Here is a 27340-nt window from a genome sequence, read left to right as displayed (position 1 = left end):
CTCATTAGTCTCATTGTGACCATAATACGTTTTAAAGACTATAAGTCCTTGCTATGTGCTCCCTCGGTACAGGTGATCTAATGAGATATTTACCAACTTATAGTTATAACAGTAGCCCCTTCCTTCGTCATACACTAAGACAGCATAAAAAGGAAAACTACAGTCACAACAGAGACAATTAGGATATGAAAATACAATTTTATTCGTTCACTATGAAAAATACAAGAAAAACTGCGATTTAAATTTGCTGCGGTGATAATTTCGTGTTAAACGCTGGCTTCTCTTGTGTGCGGTGATCTCGCAAGAGTCAGAGCTCTAATGCCAGTATATGGTCAGAAAAAGAAAGGGACAAACTCTGCTTTTCTAAAAAAAAAAAAAAAGAAAAGAAAAAAACAACAACAAGACTTACATAATCAAAAAAAATTTATTGTCTGTCAGAGGAAGTCGAAGACAGAAAATTGGCTCACAGTCACTACACACATAACAACATAAGCGGAAAAAGGGATAAATAAATGATTGAAGTGATATTGCCCAGTAATAATGGTTTCATCACTCACGGAATTTTACATCTGGCTTGTGAAATTTCTTGTCCTTTTACAGGACCTACGCAAGTGCCTTGGTGCGGCAGATCCAGCAGACATCCCAGGTCTGTGTCTGTGCTCTGACCAGTTGTCTGACCCCAAGACCCCTTGGGACGTCAGTAGTCACGTGCTGATAGAACTAAGGAACTGGTGGCAGCGACGTGTGGCTGGAGCTGGGCCTGACAGCCAGATGACTGATTACCTTTACTGGATATTGGTATCCAGGTCTATATAAAAATTTCTTTAATGAATATTACAAAATTCCACTCTTCTTTCAGTTATCCTTTCTTTTAAAGTGAGCTGGGTCTCCTAACAATAATGTATTATGAAAAAGCACATCGTAATAAACGTTTGGTTAAAAAAAAAAAAAGATTAAGCATGGTTTGTCTATTGTTTTAAAGCAAATGTTTTAATGTCAGACTCATCTCAATGTACCAGGTTTTGTGGTCCGGCGACAACAGTGATTGTGCCATGCACTGTTCCCTCTCGTCTAAGTATCAAGACCCTGGGTCAGGCCGTCTCGTTCACAGGGGAGTGCTATACATCTGTAATAACACTCTTCCCGGAGCAAGTTCAACTACTGAACACTGCACCTTCCAGACTGTTTGTGGCCGGACCGCCGGGCACAGGTAAATCTGTGGTGCTGCTGCTGATGGGCATAGAGTGGCTGCGGTGGTTGCACGACGTGTACATTGTGAGTACTGGGATGTGGAGTCGTGCAGCGTGCAGCATGCTCTACAACATGTTGTTGAGTACAATGCTCTTAAAAATGACGACCAAGGTATCACCCAATCAGCTTCACTACCTGCAATACGACTTCACACAAAGCACAGACGTGGAGAAGGCCATCCGCGACTTGTCACAAACAGCGAGTGGACGACCCTTGTACATTATTGCTGATGAAGCGGGGCCTGAAGACAAGTAAGTTTTAAAATAATGAGTGATTGTAACAAATACCAACGTAAATGTTTTTACGTTAAGCAAGTTGGAACCAGAGCAAGGAGGTTTAGTTGTTAATCGAGGCACTCTTTTCATATTTGTTACACACTTTGTACAGTCAACAGCTACTGATGTAAGCCAAAGTCTCCCCAAGTCCAGCATTACGTGTCACCGAAGATACTTTCTGAGGCAGAATATGATAGCATAGCCTGTAACACCTTCCTTCATGAAACAGTTTCAGTCCTGTGTAGGTTTTCTCTTTTTAAAAAGTGCAATCCTGGACGTTATAAATAGCTAGTCTGATTCACCACATATTCCAGTCTCTGAAAATATAAGACTAATGTCGTTAGATGTCAGATTTGACATTATTACGCAGCATAAACCTTTTGAAGTTAGAAAATGTTCACGATCTTTTTTTTAGTAAACAATATTCTACAATTCGTATCCTAAAAAAACATATCTGCAACAGGTTTGACACCTTTCAAGGTTTCTGTGGGGAGCTGCTAGAAATAGTTCCTCATCTCCATCTTTGGGCGGCAAGTTGTTATCACAAAGTCGCACCCGCAGGCTGGCAAGAGGAATATTTAACCAGACCCCTCCGCTCTCCTCCAGTCGTTGTCAGGGAAGTCGAGCAGGACATAGTGATGGCACTTGACCGTGATGTCCAGGCGTACAGTGAGCGTGGTGTCCCCGACCACACAGACGGCCCGCCAGTCAAGCATATTATTCATCACGGTCACGGACGCAGCCCTTACTGGCCAGTGAACTGTGTCAACTGTGGTCGTGAGGTGGCCAGATTCCTGCTCAGTCTACAAATGGGAGCTTCTAGTAGGTGTCATTAATGTGTGATTTTCTTTGTGTGAACTTTATAATACTTAGTAAGGGCTTTATGACATAATAATATTAACATTAGGAAATTGACATGATAATATATGTGTTTAATTTCAGTAGTAACCGCTAATATTTTTAATCTCCCCATTTCAATGTCAACAGCAAATTCAACGACCTTCGCCAGTGGTGGTATGGCTCCACCATGCCTGCAGTGGAGAGATGTCCTGGTACTGTACTGGGGCGACATCAGTGACAGATTAGGTATGATGACAGGGTTGAAGGAAGCGGGTATCCCAGTGCGGTTAATGAAGGATGATGACATCGAGGACGTGGCCACTGCCCGTAGTGACGTGGTGTGGATAGCAAAGGGACAACACGTTCGTGGTCTGGAAAGAAAAGTGATTGTTTATGTTGAGCCTGATCTTAGACATGCTGTCGTTGACATCAGAGCTGTCCGACTTCACTTTCTATCTCGATGCACATCACAGCTTGTGATTGTATCCGCTGAGGTCACCAGTTCGTCTAACACCAGCATCTGCTTTTAAAGAAATGTTAGGGTCCAGGCCGTGGCTGTGCGTAAATATTAATTGAGAAAGGACTTTTATCTTTATGTTATGCTCTATGTTTAAAGCAAGATTACTATAATTATTAAATCCTGAAAACCCTTGACTCCCCTTCCTTCCCACCACTTCGAAAACGTGTAGCTGGCAGATATTCCCCACCACCGCCTTCTGTCCGTGGACTGGTCAAAGCTCCGCAAATTAGTATTTACGTCAGGAAGATAAAGGATTAGCAGACATGCCAGAGATAACCGCTAGACAAACAGGGTTAGGGAAAGAGCAGTTTAAATTTTAAATTAAAGGACTCTAGATTGACTTACAAACATTACTTTCCCGATAGGCATCAGCGGTGACGGCGGTCCATCTGAAAGGGACGTTAAACGTTGATTCTATTTGTTTGCTGGTGATTGTCTGGAGTTTACTCTTGTATCACAGTATTTACTAGCATGGTGTCTGTGAACAAGATCAGCCATGTAAATTGTAATGAGACGAACGTAAACTTACCTTGCATACGCACGACTTATTACACACACACACACTCTCTCACACACGCAGACAACACACACACACACACTCAAAGTTCGACGAGCCCCACAGATGACGATGAGGATGAAGAGATTAGTAGATGAATGTAGCCGAAGAGACACAAGTTCAGAGGAATGTCACGGAGAGTCACAAAGAAGATGGCGGAGAAGACCGTTGTGAACCCCCCCTTCCCCCCCGCACATTCGGCTATTTTTAGAACAACTGCTTTCTCTTATATATGACGTCATTTTTTGCTTCAAGTGACGTGGAACAAAAGACACACACACACATGACGTCAGACCTAAGACACTAGTGTGCACGAGACAACACGAGACCACAACTCAACTCGCTATGTGTCCGACGAGAAGGATTCCACGTCTCTAAAGGACATGTTGTGATTTATGTCTCTTCACTAATTTATATCCTCACGTTTATTTGGTTGTTACTGTCATTTCCTTCTCACCTTAATAATTTAATATCTATTATGTTTTATGTGCTGGCGTGTCATCATACCTGTAATTGCCCTTGCGGATTAATAAAGTTGTATTGTATTGTCTTTTATTTGGTTACATGATTATAAGGTTAAAGGCAATCACCAGACAGGTGATTTTACCCAGACCTTTTTATTTATTCACCAGTCGTAGGAGAGAAAATTGAGTAACTCTTGTCATCCACGTTAACAAAACAACCTAACGGCACGTGATTTAAAGTAACAAAAAAAATAGTAATCATTTAAATTATGCAAATAGTTACGCAGATGATGATGGAGTTTTATAACGCGCCGTTTCCGTATCACAGTGATAAGCTCAATGCGCAGAAATGAATTGATGGATGAAGGACCACAATTGTGAGAGACAATCTGCTGCTTCCAAGCGCATGAATACCACTCACATCACGGCCAGGCAGCCAGCCCTGTCAACACAGAGCAATCTGGTTGAACCTAAAAGGTTAACGGTGGAATCCACTCTTCAATAATTACAGTGGTGTTAATCGCCGTTAAACCGCTGTCGATTTCCCCATACATCAATCTCAACTTATCTCTATTAGAGGTAACTAGTCTCTCGTATTGTACATTTGTCCTACTTCTCAATCTCTACACGTTGCAAGTCCACACGCGATGAGGTGAGTAGCAGGACTTCTGCCAGCAGTCCTGGCAGGCCGATGACTTTCTTCTCAAGTTGGTTGATTGTGTTTTATTAACACAACTGTCTAGAACTCTACATCCATTGGCTGGATTCCACTTCGCCCGCTTCACTCGCTTCGACAGCAACCTTGATCTACGTTGAGTAAACTGAAGTGATGATCAGCCTCTTGTAGTTTCATGTGATAACATTTCTATATATTGTCAACATAACTCAATATCGTCACAGTATTGTCCTGATGTCACTGACCTTATTGTCTGTAGTTGTTACCCTTACATCTACAGTTATCTCCCTTTACTGGCGGCGGAGTCGTGGCGTTGTTCTTCCTTCTACATCTTTGTTATTATTTATTAGCTTGTTCTACATCTTTGTTATTATTTTGTGATTTTGTTCAGCACAATAAGTTCGCCTCTGGCTGAGATATTGCACGTTTTAAATTTCCACCCTTCCATTTGCAACATATCCACCATACCCACTAACCCCAAAGATCCCCACCCTCACAGAGCGAAATCACCGCGAGTTGGAAGCACTTTCCCTCAAAATCAACAATCACTGACACTGAAGACCTCAGAGAACCTGCAAGTCCACTGCTTACGGTGGGTCAAAGGTCAGTCATTCTGTGACACTCTGGGGCTAGAGCACCGATGTTACACAAATATTTGAGGAACACACACACAAACATGAACAAGTACGCATACGCATACACACAGGTCAAAAATAGCTAAACTGTCAGACATTGATTACAACTTGTTTTGGCTTTAATTTCCGATAAATATTGTAAATCTCGATAAAATAATCTTTAGTTTTGCTAAGGTAGACCGCAAGTATACAGCACGAAGAAAGTCATCATTATCAACCTGTCTGTGATGTGGAGACATATTCTACAGGTGACATCGAACAGACTTCTTGCTTCAGCTACACACAGCTAAAGTTGTCACCGTCTAACTACCAAGTGATTTATTGTAGGTATATTTTAAGCCAGATATATTTCCCCTTGTATCAAAACATACATGCATATATGTTTCTCTCTCTCTCTCTCTCTGTGTATGTAGATGTTGAGGTATACATACATATATATATATACCTCAGTGCAACAATCCTTCATGATTAACTTTCATCACCACTCATTTGTATGAAAGATTGACTGTGTCTTATTCATCCTTGACAGGATCTCCTGTGGAGATGACAGACGATGATGCATTGGATGAAGTTCATGTGTATGTCAAAAGGGTAAAGGTGTGCGTGCGTGTTAAATGTCACTATGTTGCTGTGTATCTTTATATATATATATTATTTTAACATGTATAAATTATTTTGTGAGCTAAATAACAATTTCTGTACTGGATTATGCTTGGTACAGATAGTAAAGTACACGAAGACCGATATATAAATCAGTCGTTACTGTTTAAATTAATGTCTCTGAGATTACATGTCAACATTTGCTAGTTTGCCATTACATCCAATTAGTAACATGTTACAATATTCGATCATTATCATCTAATATATGATGTTATAAGGCTACAAGTCTTCTTTACAGCTTATGGATCCTGAAGACAAAAGCTCATTATACCAAAGACATGGAATCTGTTGTGAGCCCTAAAAGCATAAATGTAACATTTGTGTTAATTAATTGTAGCCTTCTTAACATTCTGTTGATCTTCCACTCATTTCACTTAAAAATCGGTTTGGTTATTCAAAAACCTCACAATAAAATTGATAACGAATAATAGTTTTGTCAAAAACTGTCTGTCATATTAGCAATCGGATGATCTCAGGTATTAATAATCTCACTAGGAATGACATCTGGTCTACTGGGAACAATAATCTTTTTACACATCTGTCAAAAATATACAATAAAAAGTTAGGGACTTATCCATGGAGTTGGGTTTTCCTAGAGAAATTTTGACTCGTCGGACCCCACTTTGCTTCAGAGCCCCAACCACCCTGACATGTATGTACTTAGAGACGTTTATCTGGGCAGACAATCACGAGCTTTGAAGAACACCGTGACATGAGGTAAAGTCGATCATTGTGGATATCAAAATTACTTTCCTGCACGACCACGACGACTTTTCTCTCCAAACCACGAACATTGCGAGTATTTGTCACCCAAACCACATCAGTGCAGGCCGTGGCCACGTCCTTAATGTTATCATCTTTCATAATCTCTACTGGAATACCCGAATTTTTAAGTCCGTTTATCAAACCAGAGATGTCTTTACGGTCAATCCCTGTAAGGTTAGTACCGTACAGGACCAACATGTCTCTCCACTCCAGGCTGGCTTGTGCTGTGCCTGACGCCGTGGTCCTTTCTGCGGCAAGTAACATTAAAAAGGAACGGATTAGAATAACCAAATAAATTTCCGTTATAATTATTCAGGGTTTTTTTTTTATAATCTAAAGGTAACTTGCATGTAAACCGACATCACACCACATACTACCCACCTGAAACACTTTCACGGAGTCTGAGAAGTATTGTGGCCACCTGACAACCACAGGTTTCACAGTCACCTGGGTAGAGAGCTGGGTGCCCCTGAGGTGGGTGGTATACTGTCTCTAGATCATTGTTGTCTTGGAGTAACTCTACTTGAGTATAGGGTTTGACGTTAAAACGGAATTTTTCATCCTGCTCTACTTGCATGACAACAGCTGGTGGGGAACGGAAGGGTCTGGTTAAATATTCCTCCGGCCAGTTGTCGGGTGGATGTTTGCTGAAATAACTTGCCGCCCAAAGGTGGAGACCAGGAACACGTCCTAGCAGTCTGTCACAGAAAGTCTGGAAGCCTAACCTGTCAGTGACATGAGTGTACAAGGTAACTAGCACACCTGTGACACGTTAGTGAATGTCGATCTGTGTTACATGATAAATAACATAGCCGTCTATGCAGTACATATGCACTTTACACTAAAATAATAGTTTCCTTTTTTCTCATTGATACTAGCAACCAACTCTGCCAACAACTAAATTATATTTGTGAGTAAAAACGTTATATTCATCATCTGTAAATTATTATCCACAATACAAGCGACGATCAGAGTGCATCCAAGCCTCTCTATTTATCATATTATAATCCATAACTTACTCTACGTCATCACTGATGACATACAACGAGTCTTCTGTCGCCGCCTGTGACAAGTCGTTGACGGCCTTCTCCACGTCTGTACCGACATCAAAAAAGTTATACTGCAGAAACCTCAGCTGGTCAGGAAATGCCTCTGGTTGATGTTGTAGCAGCATCCGATACAACATGGTGCACGCTACACGACTTTCTCTGCTACTACACACAATGTGCACTTGGTGACCTTCCAGCAGCCATTTTACGCCCATCAGCAGCAGCACCACAGTTTTACCTGTACCGGGCGGTCCGGTGACAAAGTGTCTGTGAGGTGCCGTGTGTAGCAGGTGAACTTGCTGTGGTGACAGTGTTATTTCAGCAGCATACCACACTCCTCTACTGACTGACGGTCAGCCTGCATGTTGACAGACAAGCGGGGAGGAGATGCACATGGTATGGTCACTGTTCTCCTGGAACTACAGAAACTGATGCAGAAAAACGGTAATTTAGTAAGAGAGTGGGCGCTAAAACAACGATCCAAACACCTCACACATTTTAATTAATTTTTTTAATGCCACGACACACAGTCAGCAGACATGTTGCGAAGGTAAGTGTAGAGTATAGTAGTTAAACACTGACTTTCAAACCCTACTCGTGCCCGACACCGAGGAGCTTTGTAGCTCGTTTCATGTGCACAAATACTTTCAAAGCTCATCAGAACAACAAGACAGTCCTCTTTAAAAAGTTAGGTAGGCCAAACTAAGGACAGGCTAGGACAACATGTTATGTACAAACTTGTGTTGTTGACCAATAATGATATTAATGAACATTTATATAGCACTTTTCGGATTTGCACAAAGCGTTTTATACAACTAATGTACATAACATAAACTGAATCATCAACAACCACGTCCGGAGGTCGTGCGGGTGTACAGATGGGTGTGAGTTGGGAGAGGTACTGAGGACCAGTACCACAAACGGCGGAGTAAACTTACAAAGTGAACAATGATCCAGAAACTTCAGGTAAAGAAAAGATGATGAAAAGAAAACCGCCCTAGGCTGGTTTGTTTTTTAGACAATAAAGTCGTCCTTACAGTTTTATCGTCTGTTACAACAATCACTTCACTACTACACTTTAGATGAAATACAGTTTTAATTACCTGGTGTACGCTGGAGCAGTCATCAGTATTGTCACTCGATTTCCTTCCTGTAATTATAACACAATTAAGCTGCAGCCACGGAGGTGCTGAAAGTATTATTCTTGTGTTTTCTTATTGCAGCTGTATTTTTCAACAGACCTCACTATGGGTACCCTGCACCTGCTATGTGGTATTTGTGGATGGACGAATATTTATCTTCCTCAGCGTGTCACCTACCCCTTAAACCCTTCTTAAACGTATCCCCATGTCCTCTCGCCGAGAGCAGGAAGTGATTTGATGTTTCTTCTCCTTATCTGTCCCCTCTACTGCCCTCTGTCACGTGCACATCACAAACTCGCGAAGGTTTTGGCCTTCGTTCAACAAAACTCAAAGATAACCTGTGACTCGTAACTTCGTGATACACCTGCACAAAGGAAGTACTGCTTGATAACCCAATGGGAGATTTCTTTCACAGGAAAATACGTGTCGGTCTAGGGAACACTTTATTGTCTGTACTAATCAACATCTGTTGAGAAAACTTCATACGAGAAACCCTTGATGATCCCAGTACTGCCATGTCCATCAATGAAAGGCTTATGTGTGCATTGTACATGTCACAAACGGCACCAGTATGAAAGTAGGCAGTAATAACGAGCTGAAAGACCTGACAAAACAGACAGACAGACAGACAGACAGACAGACAGACAGACAGACAGACAGACAGACAGACAGACAGACAGACAGTGCCAATGCATATGAAATGGAGACCAGTGTTGGCTTTTAACTTTTTGTATACATCTCACTCACAAACAGACGTACCTACTTTACCCTGACTGTAAAACTAATAAGACAAAATGTTCCTTGTATCACATAACAAAGGGATGGAAATAAATGGTCTCGCTGCCAATAATCACAGAAGCGGAGAAGGTTGATGATTTACTATATCAAGGGAAGGTAGTTGGTGTTGTATACAGAGCCAGCTTCTAAGACAGGTAGCTTTGTAAGCACATGCCACTCCTTCTATCAAAGGCTGATCCTTAGTACTAGATCTTTAGTTTTCAGCACCAGAAAGCTTTCTTCTAACCACCAATGTGCTTTCTTAACCTATAAGACAGCCTGCTAGTGGGTCCTCGTTTCTGACCACCCAGAACACTTTATACACCGAGCGATAACCCTTGACCTCGGCGTAGCATAGGGTTTAGCGCAGTTTGTGTTATTTAATTAAAAAAGAAATGGAAGGCTTTATCTCCGGAGCTTGTGTGTTAGTCACCATGCTGCTTTGAACGAATGTCACGGTCAAATTGATAAGAATGAAAATATTAAAATAAATAATAATAATTTGCACAAACGCATGTTGTTGTTTAATTAAATTTATGTGACGATATCCTACATTAAATGTCTTAAAAAAAATCTACGATCACGTGATGTCTCGAAGACCCAATGACGTACCGTCTCTATGGCGACAACAATGTTGACACTTGATTTACTTTATGTGTGAGAATGGTCTTGCTGTGATCGAAGGTCAGGTATGTAACTGGAATATTTACACCAAATAACTATTAAACCAGTTCAGACAGTTAATAGTATGACAACAGAAATTTGTGACTGTAAAGATTAGCATGAATATTAAAGACTGTCTCTGTGGACCACTTACACTACTAGCTTGTTAAATGAAGCCTCGACATCATGTCTTCCGACAGCGACCTGTGTCACAACAACAGGGTAGAGCAAAGACAAGAATCTGTCTACGTCACGTGCACTACACAACACATGCGCGCGCACTAATTAGTCGTTTAAGTTTTGTGTGTTAATCGCTGCCTGGTTTTTGCGTTCTCGTACGTCAGCACAACAATAAAGAACGAAGAAATAACCCGCCTGGTAGACAGCATCAACCGTCACGGGTGTCAAAATTTGTCCTGAGTTCCGGCGAGCAGAGTCAACGAGTCCCATCCGGAGAGCAGGTGGGTACTACCAGTGGTTTGTACAGCTTGTACTTGCTAGTGAACCTTATCTTATGTCTATGTCAGATACTCTCTAGTCTAGCTATTGCCGCTGTTACTGTTGTCGTCCTGATGCGGGTATCTGGGGTGGAGATGTCGTGCTTGGAGGGTTTGGCTCATAAGTATTCGAGTTCGCCCACACCCAGCCGAAAGCGCGGATGCGACTGAGTACGCGCCGGCAGTAGGTGGCGCCACACTGTTGTAACCACAGTAGAGTCTGAGCTTTTAATTATTCTCGTAAATGAACGAATACATACGGGAGAAAACACAGAAACCTTTAGGAACTGTTCCTCCATGTGCCATAACAATACCCATATCACAGTAATACCTGTGCCACTGTGACTACCGGCTGGAAGTCAACTGTCTGATGGACCTTTAGAGGACTTAGATGGACGCTTACTGTTTATAGACAAACGTTATTTACAAAATCAGAGAAATTAGAAAAATAAACAAGTATCATCAATGTTTTGGCTAGTCACTCAGTTGTTCTGTGTTCTGACATTAGTATGGGTATGGGTCTGTGTTCATAATCAACAAAAAAGGAAACAACTGCAAAGATACTCGAGCAAAACTATTTCATTCTAGAGGATTCCTATAGTCAGTTTGCTTATTTGACTACAGTGGCATAGCAATAGATACAGTCTACCCTATATAGACTGTATCTATATCCCCTCTATCTGTATTTAGATACAGTCTACACCTAACGACACTCATCGCTACTATAGCTGAATGCGCTCGTGTGTGTGTTCATGTCCAGTCAATGTCAGTAACGACTCCCCCAGTCACCCAGTTCTTCAGTCTGTCACGTGATGCCGTGTGAGTGACTCGTGTAACACTTTTACTGATTCGATGCTGGCTGCTTCACATCATATGAAGACATCAAGCATCGTTTTTCTGTTTGAACCATTGTTTGATTTGACCATGCGTATCACCTCACGTGTAGTAGTCTCTCTCTGACTTCTCTCGTTACTTTACACACAGAGCGGACAACTAAAGTCATCTCATGTGTAGCGGACATTCCCTAGGACTGTGCCATTCACTGTGTGCTGTGTGTTGTGTATGTCACAGTCTCTCAATTTATGTCACAATCATCGACAACACGACAGACTGACAATCATTATGTCTGTGACGAGGAAGAAACCTGAGTCATGTCACAGATGCTCTGTCACTAGAGTCACACTCATTGTTAACATGATAACGAGTGGAGTGGTTCACACTAGACTTACACACATGTGACTTGAATAACATGTACTGACTACACTGGTACACACTTGTACATATGATTATTTACTGTACAAACGTTGTATACATTAGTATATACCACATACTAAGCAGCTGGTGCTTACAAATGTTGCAGTGTTAATATTCTAGAACACTGGCTACAGACACTGCCTCCCACTGATGTGATGTTGTTAAAGGGAGACCACTGTCAGCAATGTCCAGTCATCCGTCATCTGCTACACAACAGGTGAGACAAGGTGATCTGTAGCGGACAGTTAGGACCTTGACTGCTGCAAGGGTAGACAAAGGGTCACAGAAAAAGTAGCAGTTTGAAGGATAAGGTTACTTGTTATTCACTCTAAAGAACATCTGTTCACAGAATTTCTATGAACACAGTGTATGATGCTTTCGTCAAAAGATTTCACATTCTCTTCCTAAATAGTAAAAGATATCTTCAGTGAAAATGCTTTTACAAAAACATTTGGTAAGATGCGGAAAGAAAAAAAAATGGGTCTGAAACTATCAGACATAAACTTAGGTCTTGAACAACATAATTTATAAATACAAGAACTGTTACACAGACAACAATACAGATTGAAGTTTATTTATAGAAAGTCTGCTTTTTGTAGCCTCCACCGACAGGTCCTGAGCTTCACCAAAGAAACTTGATACATCTCATTCCCAGTTTCTGCTGATACATTATGTTCTGATTTTAACTCTCTATGATTAACAGATATAGATAAAACAGAACTTTACTTCAACATGGCTTTACATAAATAATGTCCACTATTTATTAGTCTGGTCAGGACTTTAAACACAGAGGTGTCAGACACTAATTGCTGGTAAATGACTAACATCATGTTTAATGAACAAACAGGTAACCATCATACCGTAAGTACTGTCACTGTGGTAAGGTGTTCACATACATACTTGGCGTTACTTGACATTACATCGCCTGCTTGTGACAGAACGAATAAAGTGTAAGAAACAATGAAGGTACAATAAAGCCAGTCACATGACAATATTTTTAATAAAATGACGATGTTTTGTTACAGGTTGTGACCTTAGCGGAAGCCCAGAGATTCTGGCTCCAGTGGGTTGAGGCCTCGTTCCCTGATCTCGACTCACGCGCCTACTTCCTGCCTCCTGTCTACTTCAACCGCGTGCCCTTGACTAGAGAGTCGGTTGGTGGTCAGGATGTTCTGGTCCTTCTACCAGCACCTGGACAGGCCGGTCAGTCCAACCAACAGGCGATGGCTTCATCTGCTGCTGCTCAGGCTCCTAGTCCTCAGCCTCCTCGAGTTCAGGACAGTGATGTCAGAGACGATGCCGCCATGCAGCGAGTTCTCAAGTGTCTGCAGAAAATGTCTGAACAGAATAAAGAAGTTTTGGTAGGACTTAGTCAGCTGAAGTTTGAACAATGTTTAGGTGAACCTTGTTACTCAGCCGTGGCTGGCCAGCTTCCCGTAGCCGACAATCTTCCGTCGTCATTTCCAAAAAATTGGAAACGAGGAGACTTTGATGTGCTTCTTATTCACCGACATCACGGGTTTGTCGTCTGTGAAGTAAAATCGTTTGGTCACAATATACATGAACTTAAAATGTCACAGCAGGAAATAGACAACAACATTAGAAAGAAACTGAGAGACGCCGTGTCACAGCTGGACAAGGCGGAGGCCATGTTGTCTCACCTGGTGTCCGACATCGCTCCCGGTCTGCGCATCACTAAGACCATCGCCTTCCCCAACCTCAAGGCTCGTCAAGTACAACAAGCCATCTCCGGCGACACCCGAATGTCTCAAGTAGGAATCTATTTCACATCATCAAAGTATTGGAGGTGGTCTTCATTTTACTTTATAGCAGAGCAGATTAGAGTGTAATCTTGTTATTAGTAAGTTTATATCAAGTGTGTCATTCGCAAAATGCAAGCGTCACCGGGATCACTTTTGTCTCAAACAAACGATCTAATAAGGAATATGATTTGTTTTCACGTGGTTCTGTTACAGGACCTGTGTCGGTGTCTGGGAACAACAGACCCCGCCGACATCCCAGGTCAGTGTCTGTGCTGTGATCAGTTGTCTGACCCCAAGACCCCGTGTGACGTCAGTAGTCACGTGCTGAGGGAACTGGGACACTGGTGGCAGCGACGTGTGGCTGGGGCTGGACCTGACAGTCACATGACTTTTGACCTGTACAAGACTTTGGTTGGCAGGTAAGCAGTGAAAGTGTAGGGTGAGATGATAACACAAGGGTTACTATTCTTTATGTAAATAACTGTTGTAGTGAAAACACGTGTTATTATAAAATGACGCAGGTCATTTTACTTTTCAACTGCCAACTACTCACCACCTACTTCACTCTCTGACGTGGGAAATGCTATCAAGAAAGTACAACTTGATAGAACAGAACAACAGCAGCACAAAATGTTATAAAAGATAAATGAATATGAAAAGACTGACAGTCTGACATGAGGGTTGGAGAAGGTTTTGAGAACATTTATTATTAGACAGACCTTCGTAAAAGTCGTCAACATGTCAACGAAGGCCTCGATTAGAGCATTTCGAATGGGGGCCTCCTTTGAAACAACAGCTGGTACTCCTCATGTATGTTACCTGTTGCCTCCGTTGTTCAATGTTTTCTTGGTGAACATTGTTACGAAATGAAGTATTGACGTCATTATGTTACGAAATGAAGTATTGACGTCATTATGTTACGAAATTATGTATTGACGTCAGACGCGTTGTGTCATGGAGTTGGTTGTTAACATCTGGAAGTTTGGGTTCAAGAACAAGAAATACAGGATTTGTCTGGAGGATGACAAGGAAACACATGGGAGTCAGCTTTATCTGTTGGTTGTAGATGGCGAGTCGGTGCAGCTTTGAAGTGGAGAGAGAGAGAGAACTAGCAGTTATATTTTTGTGTCCGTTTACTAACGTTTACTAAAGCGTGATAAACACTTCCTGATCATTACTCCCCATCTCCTGTGAGCATCCTTTACAATCTTATTTTTGACATAGATATGACCTAATTGACATAGATATCACCTAGATGCAACAATATATATCTTTCTATTATTAGCTGTGTATGTCCCACAAAGGCCTTAACGGTGAGCATTGTGAGGTTCTCCTGCCTCCCCTTTACATCGACCAGGCTAGTTGTCATCAGTTTCCACGAATGAAAGGATGAGTGAAATTGCGACAGGACAGTCTATTGAAGACCTTCTCATCTGCTTTGTCTCACTCAAGAGAGTGTTTAACTTTAACATCTCAGAAATGGTGATTAAAAAAAATATAGTATGATTATACTTTATGTTCATCTGTGTAGTGTGTAAATGACATGTGTAAATTGTGTTTCTGTAATCGTTTATTTTGTACAAGACTCTGCGGTCCTGCGACAACAGTGAGTGTGCCATGCACATGTCCTCCACGTGTGAGTGTCAAGACCCTGGGTCAGGCCGTGTGGTGGACAGGAGAGTGCTATACTGCTGTAATCACACTCTTCCCGGAGCAAGTTCACCTGCTACACACGGCGCCTCCCACACTCTTTGTCACCGGACCGCCCGGTACAGGTAAAACTGTGGTGCTGCTGCTGAGGGCCATACAGTGGCTGCGGTGTGGTCACCACGTCTACGTTGTCAGTACGTCGAGGGGGAGTCGTGCAGCGTGCATCATGTTGTATCACCTGTTGCTGCAGACAGTAAAGACACAACAGTCAGCAGGTGTATCACCCGGTCAGCCTCACCTCCTGCAGTATCATCTTGATGACGTTAAGCAGGTGGAGAAGGCCGTCAACGACTTGTCACAGGCGGCGATAGGAGGGTCGTTGTACGTCATCGCTGATGAAGTAGTGAGTGAGTACAGGTGAGTTGTACAACGTGTGATGTGATGATAGACAAACAGGTAGATGACGCTCGCATTTATTCCATTAGAACTGTTTGGTGCTTAAAAGATTGTATATCATTAAGTGTTGTGACACCTAATGGAAGTGTTCTCAAGAAAGATTTGTTGTGGAACATCGGTTATTACAAAGATTTTGCTTCAACGCGTGTCATTATTGAGACATGATACACTTGATGACATCATTACTAATATATGACGTGATAAAAAAACATAATTACACAATAATGACAGTACACAGTCTAAAATGCTTAGCTACATTTTATGGTATTCTACCATCAATAGGATCAACAACTTCCATACTTTGTGTGACAAGCTGGTGACAGAAATTCATGGTCTCCATCTTTGGGCGGCAAGTTGTTTCCATGGAGACGCACCTGCTAACTGGCAAGTGGAATATTTAACCAGACCCCTCCGCTCTCCACCGAGCGTCGTCAGGGAAGTGAAGCAGGACGAAATAATCACTAGACGCCGTCATGTCCACCCGTACAGTGAGCGAGGTGTACCCGACCACACAGACGGCCCGCCAGTCAGACGACTGTATCACCGAGGTCAGGGTCACTCAGGTGACAGTCCACTTGACTGTGTGACGTGCGGTCGTGTGGTGGCCAGCTTCCTACACAGTCTCCGTGTTGGTGTTACAGGTAGGTGTGGGTATTGTGTAGTGTACCATTGTTTACAGATGAACAATTACCTGTGTGATAAATAACAAACAGGTGAGCAACAGTCTTGTGGAGAAGACAGGGTGTTAGTGGCGTGAGTCTGTTAGTTTACTTCATTACGTTATCATGCAATTATTTATATACAGGTGTCTGTCATTCTGTACGCTGTATATGTGAAACGAGAATAAAGAAAATGTGTGAATGTTCACAGAGAGTGGCAGAGCAAAATCTACAACATTGACCTCCACCAGCGACAGCATACCACCCTGTGTACAGTGGAGAGACGTGCTTGTGTTGGACTGGTATGACGATAGTAACAACCCGGGTATTGTGACGGGACTGCAAGAAGCGGGTATCCCAGTGCGGGTGATGAAGGATGATGACATCGAGGAAGTGGCCACGGCCCGCAGTGACGTGGTGTGGGTGGCGGATGGACGTCGTGTTCGTGGTCTGGAGAGAAAAGTCGTTGTCTGTCTTACGGATCCTGATTTCGTTTCATTTAGATCTTTTTTGTTTAGACGTCCAGCACGTAACTCTGCCCGACTTGACCTCATGTCTCGCTGTACGTCGCAGCTTGTGATTGTCTGCCCTGACCACTAGATACCTGAACTTAAATGAAACTCAGACACGTTTATCCCGTTGTACTTGTGTGTCTGTCTCTCTGACATCAAAATTTACTTTTTGTCTTTCTGCTTTTTTACTCTCAGTCTATCTCCACGTCATTACCCCGTCACTTTATTATAGTGTCTCGCAACGAGAGGTCTGTTTCTCTGTTCACTCAATAAGTAATGTCAAATTCAATATCATACCACAAACTTGTATGATACGCTGGATCTTGTTTAAACAACAATGTGAATATTGTATTTTATGACAATGATACTCCGAAAAATAATAATTAGAAAATAACTTACATAAAGTTTGTATTTTTACAAACGTACGTGGGTGTGTGTGTGTGAATGTGCCGTCACATACGTGCGTGTGTCAGTCTACCAGTGCGATATCAGTGTCAATGTGTCAATCTACCAGTGTGATATCTGTGTCAATGTGTCAGTCTACCAGTGTCATATCTGTGTCAATGTGTCAGTCTACCAGTGTGATATCTGTGTCAATATGTCAGTCTACCAGTGTGATGTCTGTGTCAATGTGTCAGTCTACCAGAGTGATATCTGTGTCAATATGTCAGTCTACCAGTGTGATATATGTGTCAATGTGTCAGTCTACCAGTGTGATGTCTGTGTCAATGTGTCAGTCTACCAGTGTCACATCTGTGTCAATGTGTCTATCTACCAGTGTGACATCTGTGTCAATGTGTCAGTCTACCAGTGTGATATCTGTGTCAATGAGTCAGTCTACCAGTGTGATATCTGTGTCAATGTGTCAGTCTACCAGTGTCATATCTGTGTCAATGTGTCTGTATGTTGTACACGTGCTGTCAAAGGGCCTCAACAGACTGTAATGTCAGTGCCGTGCACTAAAGTGTTTAGTCTGATATTGTTTACTGCCAGTGGTACACAAAGGGGACAGAACTCTGAGACTAAATACAGACACGAGTGGTCCATCAAAACCCTCTTCACTGAGTTAAGAGATTCATTGATGTAAACACAGCAACCACTAGCAGTTTCACATCTTGGAGCTGTCTATGCAGACACAACTTTGACTGACGAGGGGAACATTCTATCTTTGTTTTTTCCCAGGTAATTCATTGAATCCTTGCGACTAAATAAACACACGATTCAAATACATGTCTACTCTCTGTCACAATAGGAAAACATTTCTTCCAATGACAAAATCTCCGATCAAATATTAAAATTCCACCTCAATTTTTCACCGACTGTAAAGATAAGCATAGGAAGAATAAAGAAAGATACATATTCAATACCTCCTCTAGTCAATAAATCACTCGCATTCCTAGTCTCTTTCACACAGACAATCTTCACAGGGTCTTTCTACTTAGATGACTTTTTTGAAATGGCAAAACTCAGTTCTCTACATCTACAGGTATTTAGTGAACATTTTGTTGAGGGATGCGTTCCTCCCCCAGCAAACACACCAAAATTCGGCCAAGCTTGGTGCATCCTTGGTCTGCCTTGGTACCATTAGGGGCTCTTTCTTGGTCTTTTTGATTGGAGGTGATAGTTTGGCCATTCTTGCTCCAAGATTGGGCAAGTCTTGGTCAAATCTTGGAACTAGTGTATCTCCCGTCTTATCCCAATCTTGGGTCAGTTTATATAACCAATCTTGGGCCAATCGTGCATTGCCAAGAGAAACCCCACATTCAACCAATATTGCCCCAATGATGTATTTGGTGGTATATATTAACCCTATTAAGCTGCAGTCTTGTGGCTGAAGACAGCTTGGTTCAATGCGTCTAAAACATTGTCATTTGTTTTGGTCTGTAAAACGTCCTTCAGTTGACAAGTCGTTAGAACAAGACTAACAGTAGCTATATTTACCTGCAATTTGTTCTATATTATCAAAAACCATATTAAAATGCATTATTTATTCCCTATCATAACCAACAGACACAATTTTTTTTATCATGATTTAACCAGGAGAACACGGTAAATATGAATTGTCGTGAAGAGTGGGATAGGGCTGTAGTGTGGGTTTGTGCATCTGTTTTACTCTAGAAATTACGTCATTTACGCGGGTGCGGGTGGGAGCTTAGGGTTGTGGTGGCTGTGAGGCGTGATTGGTTGTGGTGTGTCAGGTGGTATGACTGGCCAACAAGACGGTTACTGGACTGGAAGATCTAGAGATGCAGGCTGAGCGTTTGGACTGAAAAAGAAAGATCTGGACGACAAGCTGGCTTTACGTTATACCTCTAGGGAGAATACAGAGATCTTGATATCTCAAGTCTTCCTTTGCAATTGTCCTTTGCCAAACTTCAGACGAAAGAACTACTGAGAGAAAAGGACATCAACCTAGAAGGTGATATAGCCACACGGTCGTACCTGTGCGTTGGAAAGAACAACTTCGTCCGACTTCGTCCAAGTAACGGACAAGTGTTCTGGCCACTGGTATCGGTGCTGCGTCCATACCAAGATCGTCGGCCTGCTAGCGACCGTTCGAGGTGCGCCTTCCTCGTACTCCTCTCGTCGCGTGCCGGTCAACAGAAGACCGAAGTCTTAGGACAATATTTCTTCTGCGGCGCGACGAGAGATTACCCATACTGCATGCGCCATCGGACAGTGCAGTGACAGTTGTGCGTGTGTGTTCTGCAAGGACTAAACTCCACACCACAAAGTCTCAAACAGCTAAGTGGCGTGCGACTGAGGAGTGTACGGGGAGAGTGTGTGAGCAGTATTGTGTAAGGAATATTGTGTGAGCAGTATTGTGTGAGGAATATTGTGTGAGCAGTATTGTGTGAGCAGTATTGTGTGTATGACAGATAAGGTTACATCTGGCTCTCAGTTATCTGGACATATTAGAAGTAGGGGAAATAATTAGGTAAACAGGACGGTCTAGACCAGTGGTTCTCAAAGTGTGGTGCGCGGACCACTAGTGGTCCGCGTGCATAAGTAAAGTGGTCCGCGGCTGACAGTCGTCATATGTCAGCAAAGTGATGTTTAAAGTGAGGCATTCTTCGCTTTAATATTTTAATTACAAATAACAAGGTAGCTTTATGTCAACTTATTACTATACTACTGCCACAGAAGGACATTTAGTTTTGAATTAAAATGAAACAAATGCGGCAATTTAAATTTGAAATTCATAATACACAGTGATTTTTAGGCCTTTGTGGTTACCATAATTTTTATTTAAGTAAAGTGGTCCGCGGTCCGAAATTCTTTGAGAACCACTGGTCTAGACAACGATCAATGGTTCATACTTTGTAATTGTAACATTTTCTGGTTTGTATGAACTTCTGGAAATAATAATTAACGTTCTTTTAATACACTAAATTGCCTCGTGTTTCCATTGGGGTATGCGTGCTTGGGGGCTCGAGCTGATTAAAGTGGGTAATTAATAAGCAATTTAGTGTGGTAGTACGAGGTAAGTGTCGACGTGGATTTGGTGGGGGTATAGACGGTGTGTTGGACCGGTGGCGCAACGGTTAGCGCTGTTAGCGCCTGTCACCAATACAGTGAAGTTTGGCTGCCCTGAGTTCATTTCTCGTCTCGGGCACGCTGTTCTTTCTCTGCACGTGGCATCTGTTTACAGGGCTGGCCGCCCTCCGCCAAGGACGGTCCCAAGCCCGGCTGAAAAAGGAGGAGGGTTGGGCGTGGGGCCAGCACCCCCAACCCGTAAAAACAAATCCTTGCTACTGAAACATCGACAACAGTTAAGACTGTAGTCGATGGCCTATGCCCCAGGAGGGGCGAAGGGCCTAAATAATAATAAAATAGACGGTGTGTTGGACCGGTGATAGAAATCGTACCCCCTGCCAAATCTACGGACCCTGCCCCAGGTTTACGTATCATATACTGCCATAACGTCAAGTGAAACATATTTGCTTTTAGAAATGAACTCACCTTTATAAACAATTTAGAAATGCGACTTTATATTTAGAACTTCACCAAATGTTTAATCTATTACCTTGGCTAGGCAAGGAACTTAATTCTCTGATTCCCGGTCTCTGTAACATATACAGCGATACCATCCGTCTCGGCGGTTTCGTTGGGAATCCTAACTCACAGTTCACTCAGCCCGAGCGTGAGGTGAACTCTCTTCACTACTTTGTTGCGAGAGGCACGGGGATTTTACTATAAGCGGGCACTGTCACACGCTCAGACACTCCCGCCAGCTACATGACTGTTATTCACCCTACCCCACTCTCTCTCTCTCACACTACATATGTCCGCTACAACGTAGTATTGATGTTCTGGCAGATCCACTTGGGATCTCACTTTTGGTGTATGCTGATGACATTGCTATTGTTGCTGTTTCCCCTTTTGACCTTCATAGTAAAATATGTTATCTACAAACATTTTGTAATAAATGGGGACTGACAGTCAATATGGACAAAACAAAAATAATAGTTTTTAAAAATGGTGGATTTATTAAAGATTGTGATAAATGCTGTAAAGAAGATTACTGTAGAACCCAGCTATAATTATTTAGGCGTTACATTCACATTTACACTTAAATGGGTCAAATGTACTGATAGTTTATCTGGAAAGGCATTAAAAGCCTTTGCAGGAGTCAAGAAGATGTATTTCAGACTAAAGAGCCTTCCAACAGACATAATCTTTAAAATATTTGACAAAAAAATAAAACCTATTCTTTAATATGGATCTGAGATTTGGGGATGGAAGCAATACAATGATACAGAGAAAGTTCAATAAAACTTTGTAAATTAATTTTAAATGTAGGTAGGGATGTTAAAAATGATATAGCTTTGAGTGAATGTGGAAGGCTTCCTCTTGTGTCTGATTAATGTATAAGTTATCCAACACTGGTGCAGAATACTATCATTGCCATAACACAGGTACCTATACTAGATTGTTTGACTTAAGTCAAGCGGTATTACGCAAATTCACTGAACTGGGGATGAGAAGTGACGATGACGAAGACGACGAGTTACAAGGAATGGTAAGATGCCTCCCAGCACTTGCCTATGTACGTGAAGAAGACATTGTCGATTCCTTCGAATTGCTTGCAGAGTCAATGCCACAACATAATCGCATGCCGGAACTTCTATCCTACCTATAGTACTTTTACCAGGTAGAGCCATGAGAACAGATGGAGGTAAGTTGACACTTACTGCAGCTTGACAAGCCCCCGCCGTTGTTGTTGATTCAGTCATCTTCTCCTTCATTTTCCCAACTGCATTCTTTGCCATCGCCTTCTCCTTGTTGCACTCATGATTGTGAGTAGATAACTCCTTGATGATTTCATTTTCAGCTGTCACTAACGTGACAGGACACTTCAGTGAATGATGCTTGGTACATCTCCAGTTCATGTTTCCGTTTAGCGCCTTCATCTTGAGCCAGAATTCATATCCATCATGAACTAGTATACATCTACCTTTACCACTTTTTATGAACTCCAGACGCATTTCTCTTACGGTTATATTTCAAGTTTACAGAACTGTCGTTCAACGAAGAATAAAAATATCTTACTAACTCAACACTTTTATAGAGGCTTTAAACAATGCTTTATAGAAGAATCAGTGATTAGAAATCACACATCACACATCACACATTGCTCTATACAGTGTGGGGATGACGTGTTCTAATTCAATGCTTTGACAGAAGCATTACATAATGCTTTATAAAGGATTAAGTGTCTGGGGATGAAGTGTCGGGGAGTAAGTGCTTGGGGATTAAAAGTGTCGGGGATGAAGTGTCGGGGATGAAGTGTCTGGGGATTAAGTGACGACACCGACTGTGGGGTTTGTACTTATCTTTATGTAGTTGCTAACACAAGTAACCTACACTTTGCAGCTACTTTTACTAACTTTGCTTTTTACTAACTGTGAACTGGTGTGTGGACTTTAAATTCTTCAATGAAAAGTAACCTGCCGTGTGCTTTCAATCTGTTACTGTACCTGGAGCAACTTTGTGGTTATCCGCTAACTCTTATCTGTTGTGTAGATTTTAGCTTTTACTCACCTGCGTGGTGAAGCTGTGGATCGGATTCCAATGGGTACCAAATTCCTGTGTTATTCTTAATTTTCTTTACAACGAATTCAAGATTTATTGGAGGACCGGGATGAAGTTTCTTTAACTGTTTGCTAACTGAAAGAGAATATTTTTCTTTTAAATCTAGATATCAATATGTAATGCATTTGTCAAAACTCAGGTGCTCACGTGCTTATATTTTTAATTTCTGCTACTTAGGCGACCGTGACCCCTACAAACTTAATAATTGTGTTGCAGTAGTACCTATTATTTTCTTTTTTCCTATGTCATATATGATATTGTTAGTATTTTAGAGTTAGTTGCAAATTCATCTTGAAGGTATGAAGGGGTAATGTCGCGATCTTTGCCTTTCTGTATGTGTTGGTGAGTAGGTGGCTCGATGAGGTGTGTAAATGAAATGTAATGTTCACATTCATTTTCAATATGTAAATGTCTTCTGCATTAGGTGAGACATGAAAAATGTACACTCATGTGTGGGCTATCCAATGACATCACTAACGCCAAAAAAAGGCTATATGGGCCACCGTCGCCCAAAAAGTTACAGCAGTGGGTGGTGTTGAAGTCCGGACGGCCCAAAATGTTAGGGAGAAATGGGGTGCACTAAAATCAGAGTCACAGCGCCGCCGGGACAACCAAAGAGCAACTGGTGGCGGTGCTGTGAAGAGTGGGGAGTATGACTCCATCATTTATGACATTTTGGGGGAGGACACAACCCTCACTACTGGCGTTGATGGTAAGCTTGTAGTTTTGTATTTTCAACAAATGTCAATCAGCAAAACATGTTTATTTATTCAGTTGACCCTAGAGGGCATAGTCAACATTTAATTCATTTATCTTTGTTACTTTAACTTTGTTTTAAAATAATATTTCATCTTAAATATTTAATCTTTTATTTTTTCAGTTGAAGACACCGACCTCATTGTTCGTACGGCATCTGCAGTGAACCCAGGTATGGTTTAATAAGCATTAACAACCGAGACTGAACTATGAGTGTATTGCAAATTATTGAGTGAAAATGCCTTAATGTACATGTAGAACATTTACTGTAGGTTTCCTGATTTTCCAATATGTAGCCATACATTGTGGTTTGGCATAAAGAGCCTGAATGCCATTTTATTCCGTAAGTAAGATAATGAGCTCACTTTGATACCAAAAGATCTTTTATATTTGTAGATATCTCTTTTCAGTTCATTAATATTCTGTCACCCCATTTTTCTGAAGTATGTCAAGTATAAAAAGAGTTAAAAAATGTAACTCGAAAATGTTTTAAGGGTATTCAAAAGTGCAGTGGAAGTTTCCTTAGGGTATGAATTTCTGAAGTATGTAACTCCTCTTTTTCTGCAGCTTTGCCTTCAGTGTCAACTAATGGTGCATGCAGTTCGAATCAATTTTCATCAGAAGGTCAATATGCTTTTGCCTTTAATTTTTGAAGGAGGGGAAGATGACTAGGGAAGGTGCTGTATGGAAACATGTCATTCGACCGAAAAGAAAAAGATTTATCAATCACTGGAATCATCTGAGAGTGAATTTAATGTCTAAATGTTATTAAATCTAGTGTTAGTGTACAGTTAGTATACAGTTGTCATACAGCTGGCTTAATTAGAAACATTTTGCTGTGCCTGTCTTTACATTAATAGTCCATTCAGTGAATTTATCGTAAGAACAATATTTATGCAGTCTAGTGTAAAGACATTTCTTTTTGTAAAAGTCTTATATCATCTGATTTCTTGTTTCAGATATATCACCACCATTGACACCTTTGAATGTGGTTATCTCAGTAGACGTGTCGGAACCAAAAGGTGTGTAAAAATTTTGCACAGAAATAAAATTGTGCTTGTATTCTTAAACCTGTAAAATTAAATACCAAAACAAAGATACATACATCATGATTACTGCACATGACTGTCTGGGAGGAATAGTACTATATTGTTACCATATGAGATATTTTATGCTTTTGGGTTGATGACACTTTGAAAAAATAATTTTGTCCTTCTCAGGAGATTAATAAGACTAATACCCATGTCATGTTCCTATTATACCTGTCTTGCACACTTTGTCATTACTGTATACATGAAACAATATGGATGTTTGTTACAGACATGCCGTCAGTTACACATGTTCCTGCTGGTCGGTCGGAGGAAATGCAACCACCAAGTAAATGTTTGTTCTTATTAACTTTATGAAATAGTTATAACTAAGAAACCTACATTTCGTATAAAATCAGTTTGTGACAATACTGACAGCAAGAGTACAAATTGTCCACACATTTGTAGGTGATGCTTGAATGAAAAATAACAATCTCATCCTTACTCACATTTAGGCCTGTCAAATGTCTCCCTGTTGTTATAGATATCTACATAATAATGTATTTTATGTGTCTACAGGTAAAAATAGGCAAGGATTAAAGAAGACCGCTTCGCAATCTCTAGAAGCTGAGTACTTCCGCTCACATATTCACCGAAACAATTTTGCAGTTGAGAAATACAAATCTGACATTGAGCTCAACAATATAAGAATTGAAGTGTTAAAGAAGCAACTGCAATAAGACAGTCGAGCAGCCCACAACAGACCAAGTTGTGTCACATTTGTATAAGAAAAGTTTGTGAAATTTATTAAAAGTGCATTAATTGTCTGCAGTTCTCTGTGTTGTATCTTAAAAATTATGTATAATCTAAGAATGCATGTTTGCACCCCTTGTCTTAACCATGTATTTTAACTTGTACTGGTTTTTCTTGCGGTTTTTGTTTGTTTGTTTTTTTTGGGGGGTGGGTGGGTGGGTGGATGGTCTCGGTACACATTCCAAGTCTAAATGATTGTATGCATGCATAATCTTGCATACACCTATGTCAGTGCCACCATTGAAACATGCATCCACAGACACCAACAGTACATATACTGCTGATAGAGACTAAGGTGATGCACTGAAGATTAGTCATGATGTGTTAAAGCAACAACTAAATCCTCAGTATAAAACGGTTAAAAAAAGTATTATTTTCCTCAGGATACGTTACAAAATTTTCTCTCTGCAATTTGGACTGATACAATACATACTTTGTGCCTACAACTGAGACTTTGTCTGATGCTGAGGTATTTATTCTTCACAATGACTTCATTATAGACCTCACACACTTTTGAGTACAACTGCACCTTCCAGATATTCTAAATAAGATTAGCAACTTTCTAAAAAGATTTATATAAATGAAAATCTATTGAATTTGATAAAAATGAAATATAAACTTGTTACGTCTACACTATGAACTGTATAGAAAGCATAAAATTAACATATTCAAAGTGAATGATAAACTGGTTTCTAGCAGCTTGACCTGGTGCAACACAAACATTGGGCCTACATCTAAATTGTGACTATCTTTGGTGTTGATGTACTCACACACTTTTCAGTACAACTGCACCTTCCAGATATTCTAAATAAGATTAGCAACTTTCTAAAAAGATTTATATAAATGAAAATCTATTGAATTTGATAAAAAATGAAACATAAACTTGTTACGTCTACATAGTTCTGACACTATGAACTGTACAGAAAGCATAAAATGGGCCTACATCTAAATTGTGACTATCTTTGGTGTTGATGTACTAAGTTTGTTATAAAAAAATTTTCTTCAAAATGATTTCATAATGTAAACCTTACATGATTTAAAAAGAGCCATTCAAGAGGAACTGCACCTCTCATCTACTATAATAAAGAAGTATTTGCTGCTTTCTAAAGATTAGTATGAATGAATAGCTATTAAGTGTCATAAGACTAAAATTTAACTGTTTCTACAGTCATAGTTCTGGTACTACAAACTGTACAGACAAATATACATTTACAACAGACATGTTTTAAAAAAATATATTTATAAATTGGTTCCTAGCAGCTTGGCTTGCTTGTACACATGTGCATTGGGTCCACATCTAAACTGTGACTATGTCTAATGTTGATATATTAACTTTGTTATCAAAATAGTTTCAATGCTGTACAAAAAGTATAAAATTATACTATGAGATATTTACAAGAAAAATCTATTTACTAATTGGTTCCTCACAGCCTGGCCTGCTGCAACACGGGCCCTTTCAGTGGGAATATCATGCACTGGAACATTGTTATTATATTGATTTTCATCATACTCATCATTGTTTTGTGCATCAGCATTATCATCATGATCATCATCGTCATTGTCATCGTCTGGCTCTCCCAAAT

General features: G+C 40.9%; 4 protein-coding genes across 5 annotated transcripts; 3 read left to right on the top strand and 1 right to left on the bottom strand.

The window, feature by feature from the left end:
- Window positions 1-207: 207 nt before the first annotated feature.
- LOC112575403 lies at window positions 208-3500 on the top strand. The gene is made up of 4 exons (XM_025257261.1): window positions 208-806; window positions 1020-1502; window positions 1990-2348; window positions 2514-3500. Exons 1-4 carry the CDS (start codon window positions 541-543, stop codon window positions 2894-2896), a joined length of 1491 nt encoding a protein of 496 aa, XP_025113046.1. The 5' UTR covers window positions 208-540; the 3' UTR covers window positions 2897-3500.
- A 1814-nt stretch (window positions 3501-5314) lies between these two features.
- Window positions 5315-9156, bottom strand: LOC112575407. Of its 2 annotated transcripts, none has more exons than XM_025257270.1 (4): window positions 8795-9156; window positions 7662-8119; window positions 7024-7340; window positions 5315-6890 (listed from the first exon to the last, which is right to left on the bottom strand). In XM_025257270.1, the coding sequence occupies exons 2-4, from the start codon at window positions 7904-7906 to the stop codon at window positions 6538-6540; spliced, it is 915 nt and encodes a 304-aa protein (XP_025113055.1). In that variant the 5' UTR covers window positions 7907-8119; window positions 8795-9156; the 3' UTR covers window positions 5315-6537. The 2 variants fall into 2 exon arrangements, with proteins under 2 accessions (XP_025113055.1, XP_025113054.1); XM_025257269.1 differs by having other exon boundaries at window positions 7024-7367; window positions 8795-9142.
- A 1182-nt stretch (window positions 9157-10338) lies between these two features.
- Window positions 10339-13874, top strand: LOC112574709. The gene is made up of 3 exons (XM_025255938.1): window positions 10339-10734; window positions 12131-12241; window positions 13050-13874. The coding sequence occupies exons 2-3, from the start codon at window positions 12209-12211 to the stop codon at window positions 13872-13874; spliced, it is 858 nt and encodes a 285-aa protein (XP_025111723.1). The 5' UTR covers window positions 10339-10734; window positions 12131-12208.
- Window positions 13875-15654: 1780 nt separating this feature from the next.
- On the top strand, window positions 15655-17430 carry LOC112575408. Its single transcript, XM_025257271.1, has 3 exons — window positions 15655-15854; window positions 16176-16534; window positions 16764-17430. Exons 1-3 carry the CDS (start codon window positions 15664-15666, stop codon window positions 17150-17152), a joined length of 939 nt encoding a protein of 312 aa, XP_025113056.1. The 5' UTR covers window positions 15655-15663; the 3' UTR covers window positions 17153-17430.
- Window positions 17431-27340: the final 9910 nt, after the last annotated feature.

The sequence above is a fragment of the Pomacea canaliculata genome, linkage group LG11 (assembly GCF_003073045.1).
Source record: "Pomacea canaliculata isolate SZHN2017 linkage group LG11, ASM307304v1, whole genome shotgun sequence".
NCBI classification, from domain to species: domain Eukaryota; kingdom Metazoa; phylum Mollusca; class Gastropoda; order Architaenioglossa; family Ampullariidae; genus Pomacea; species Pomacea canaliculata.
This window is presented reverse-complemented; position numbering and strand designations above follow the sequence as displayed.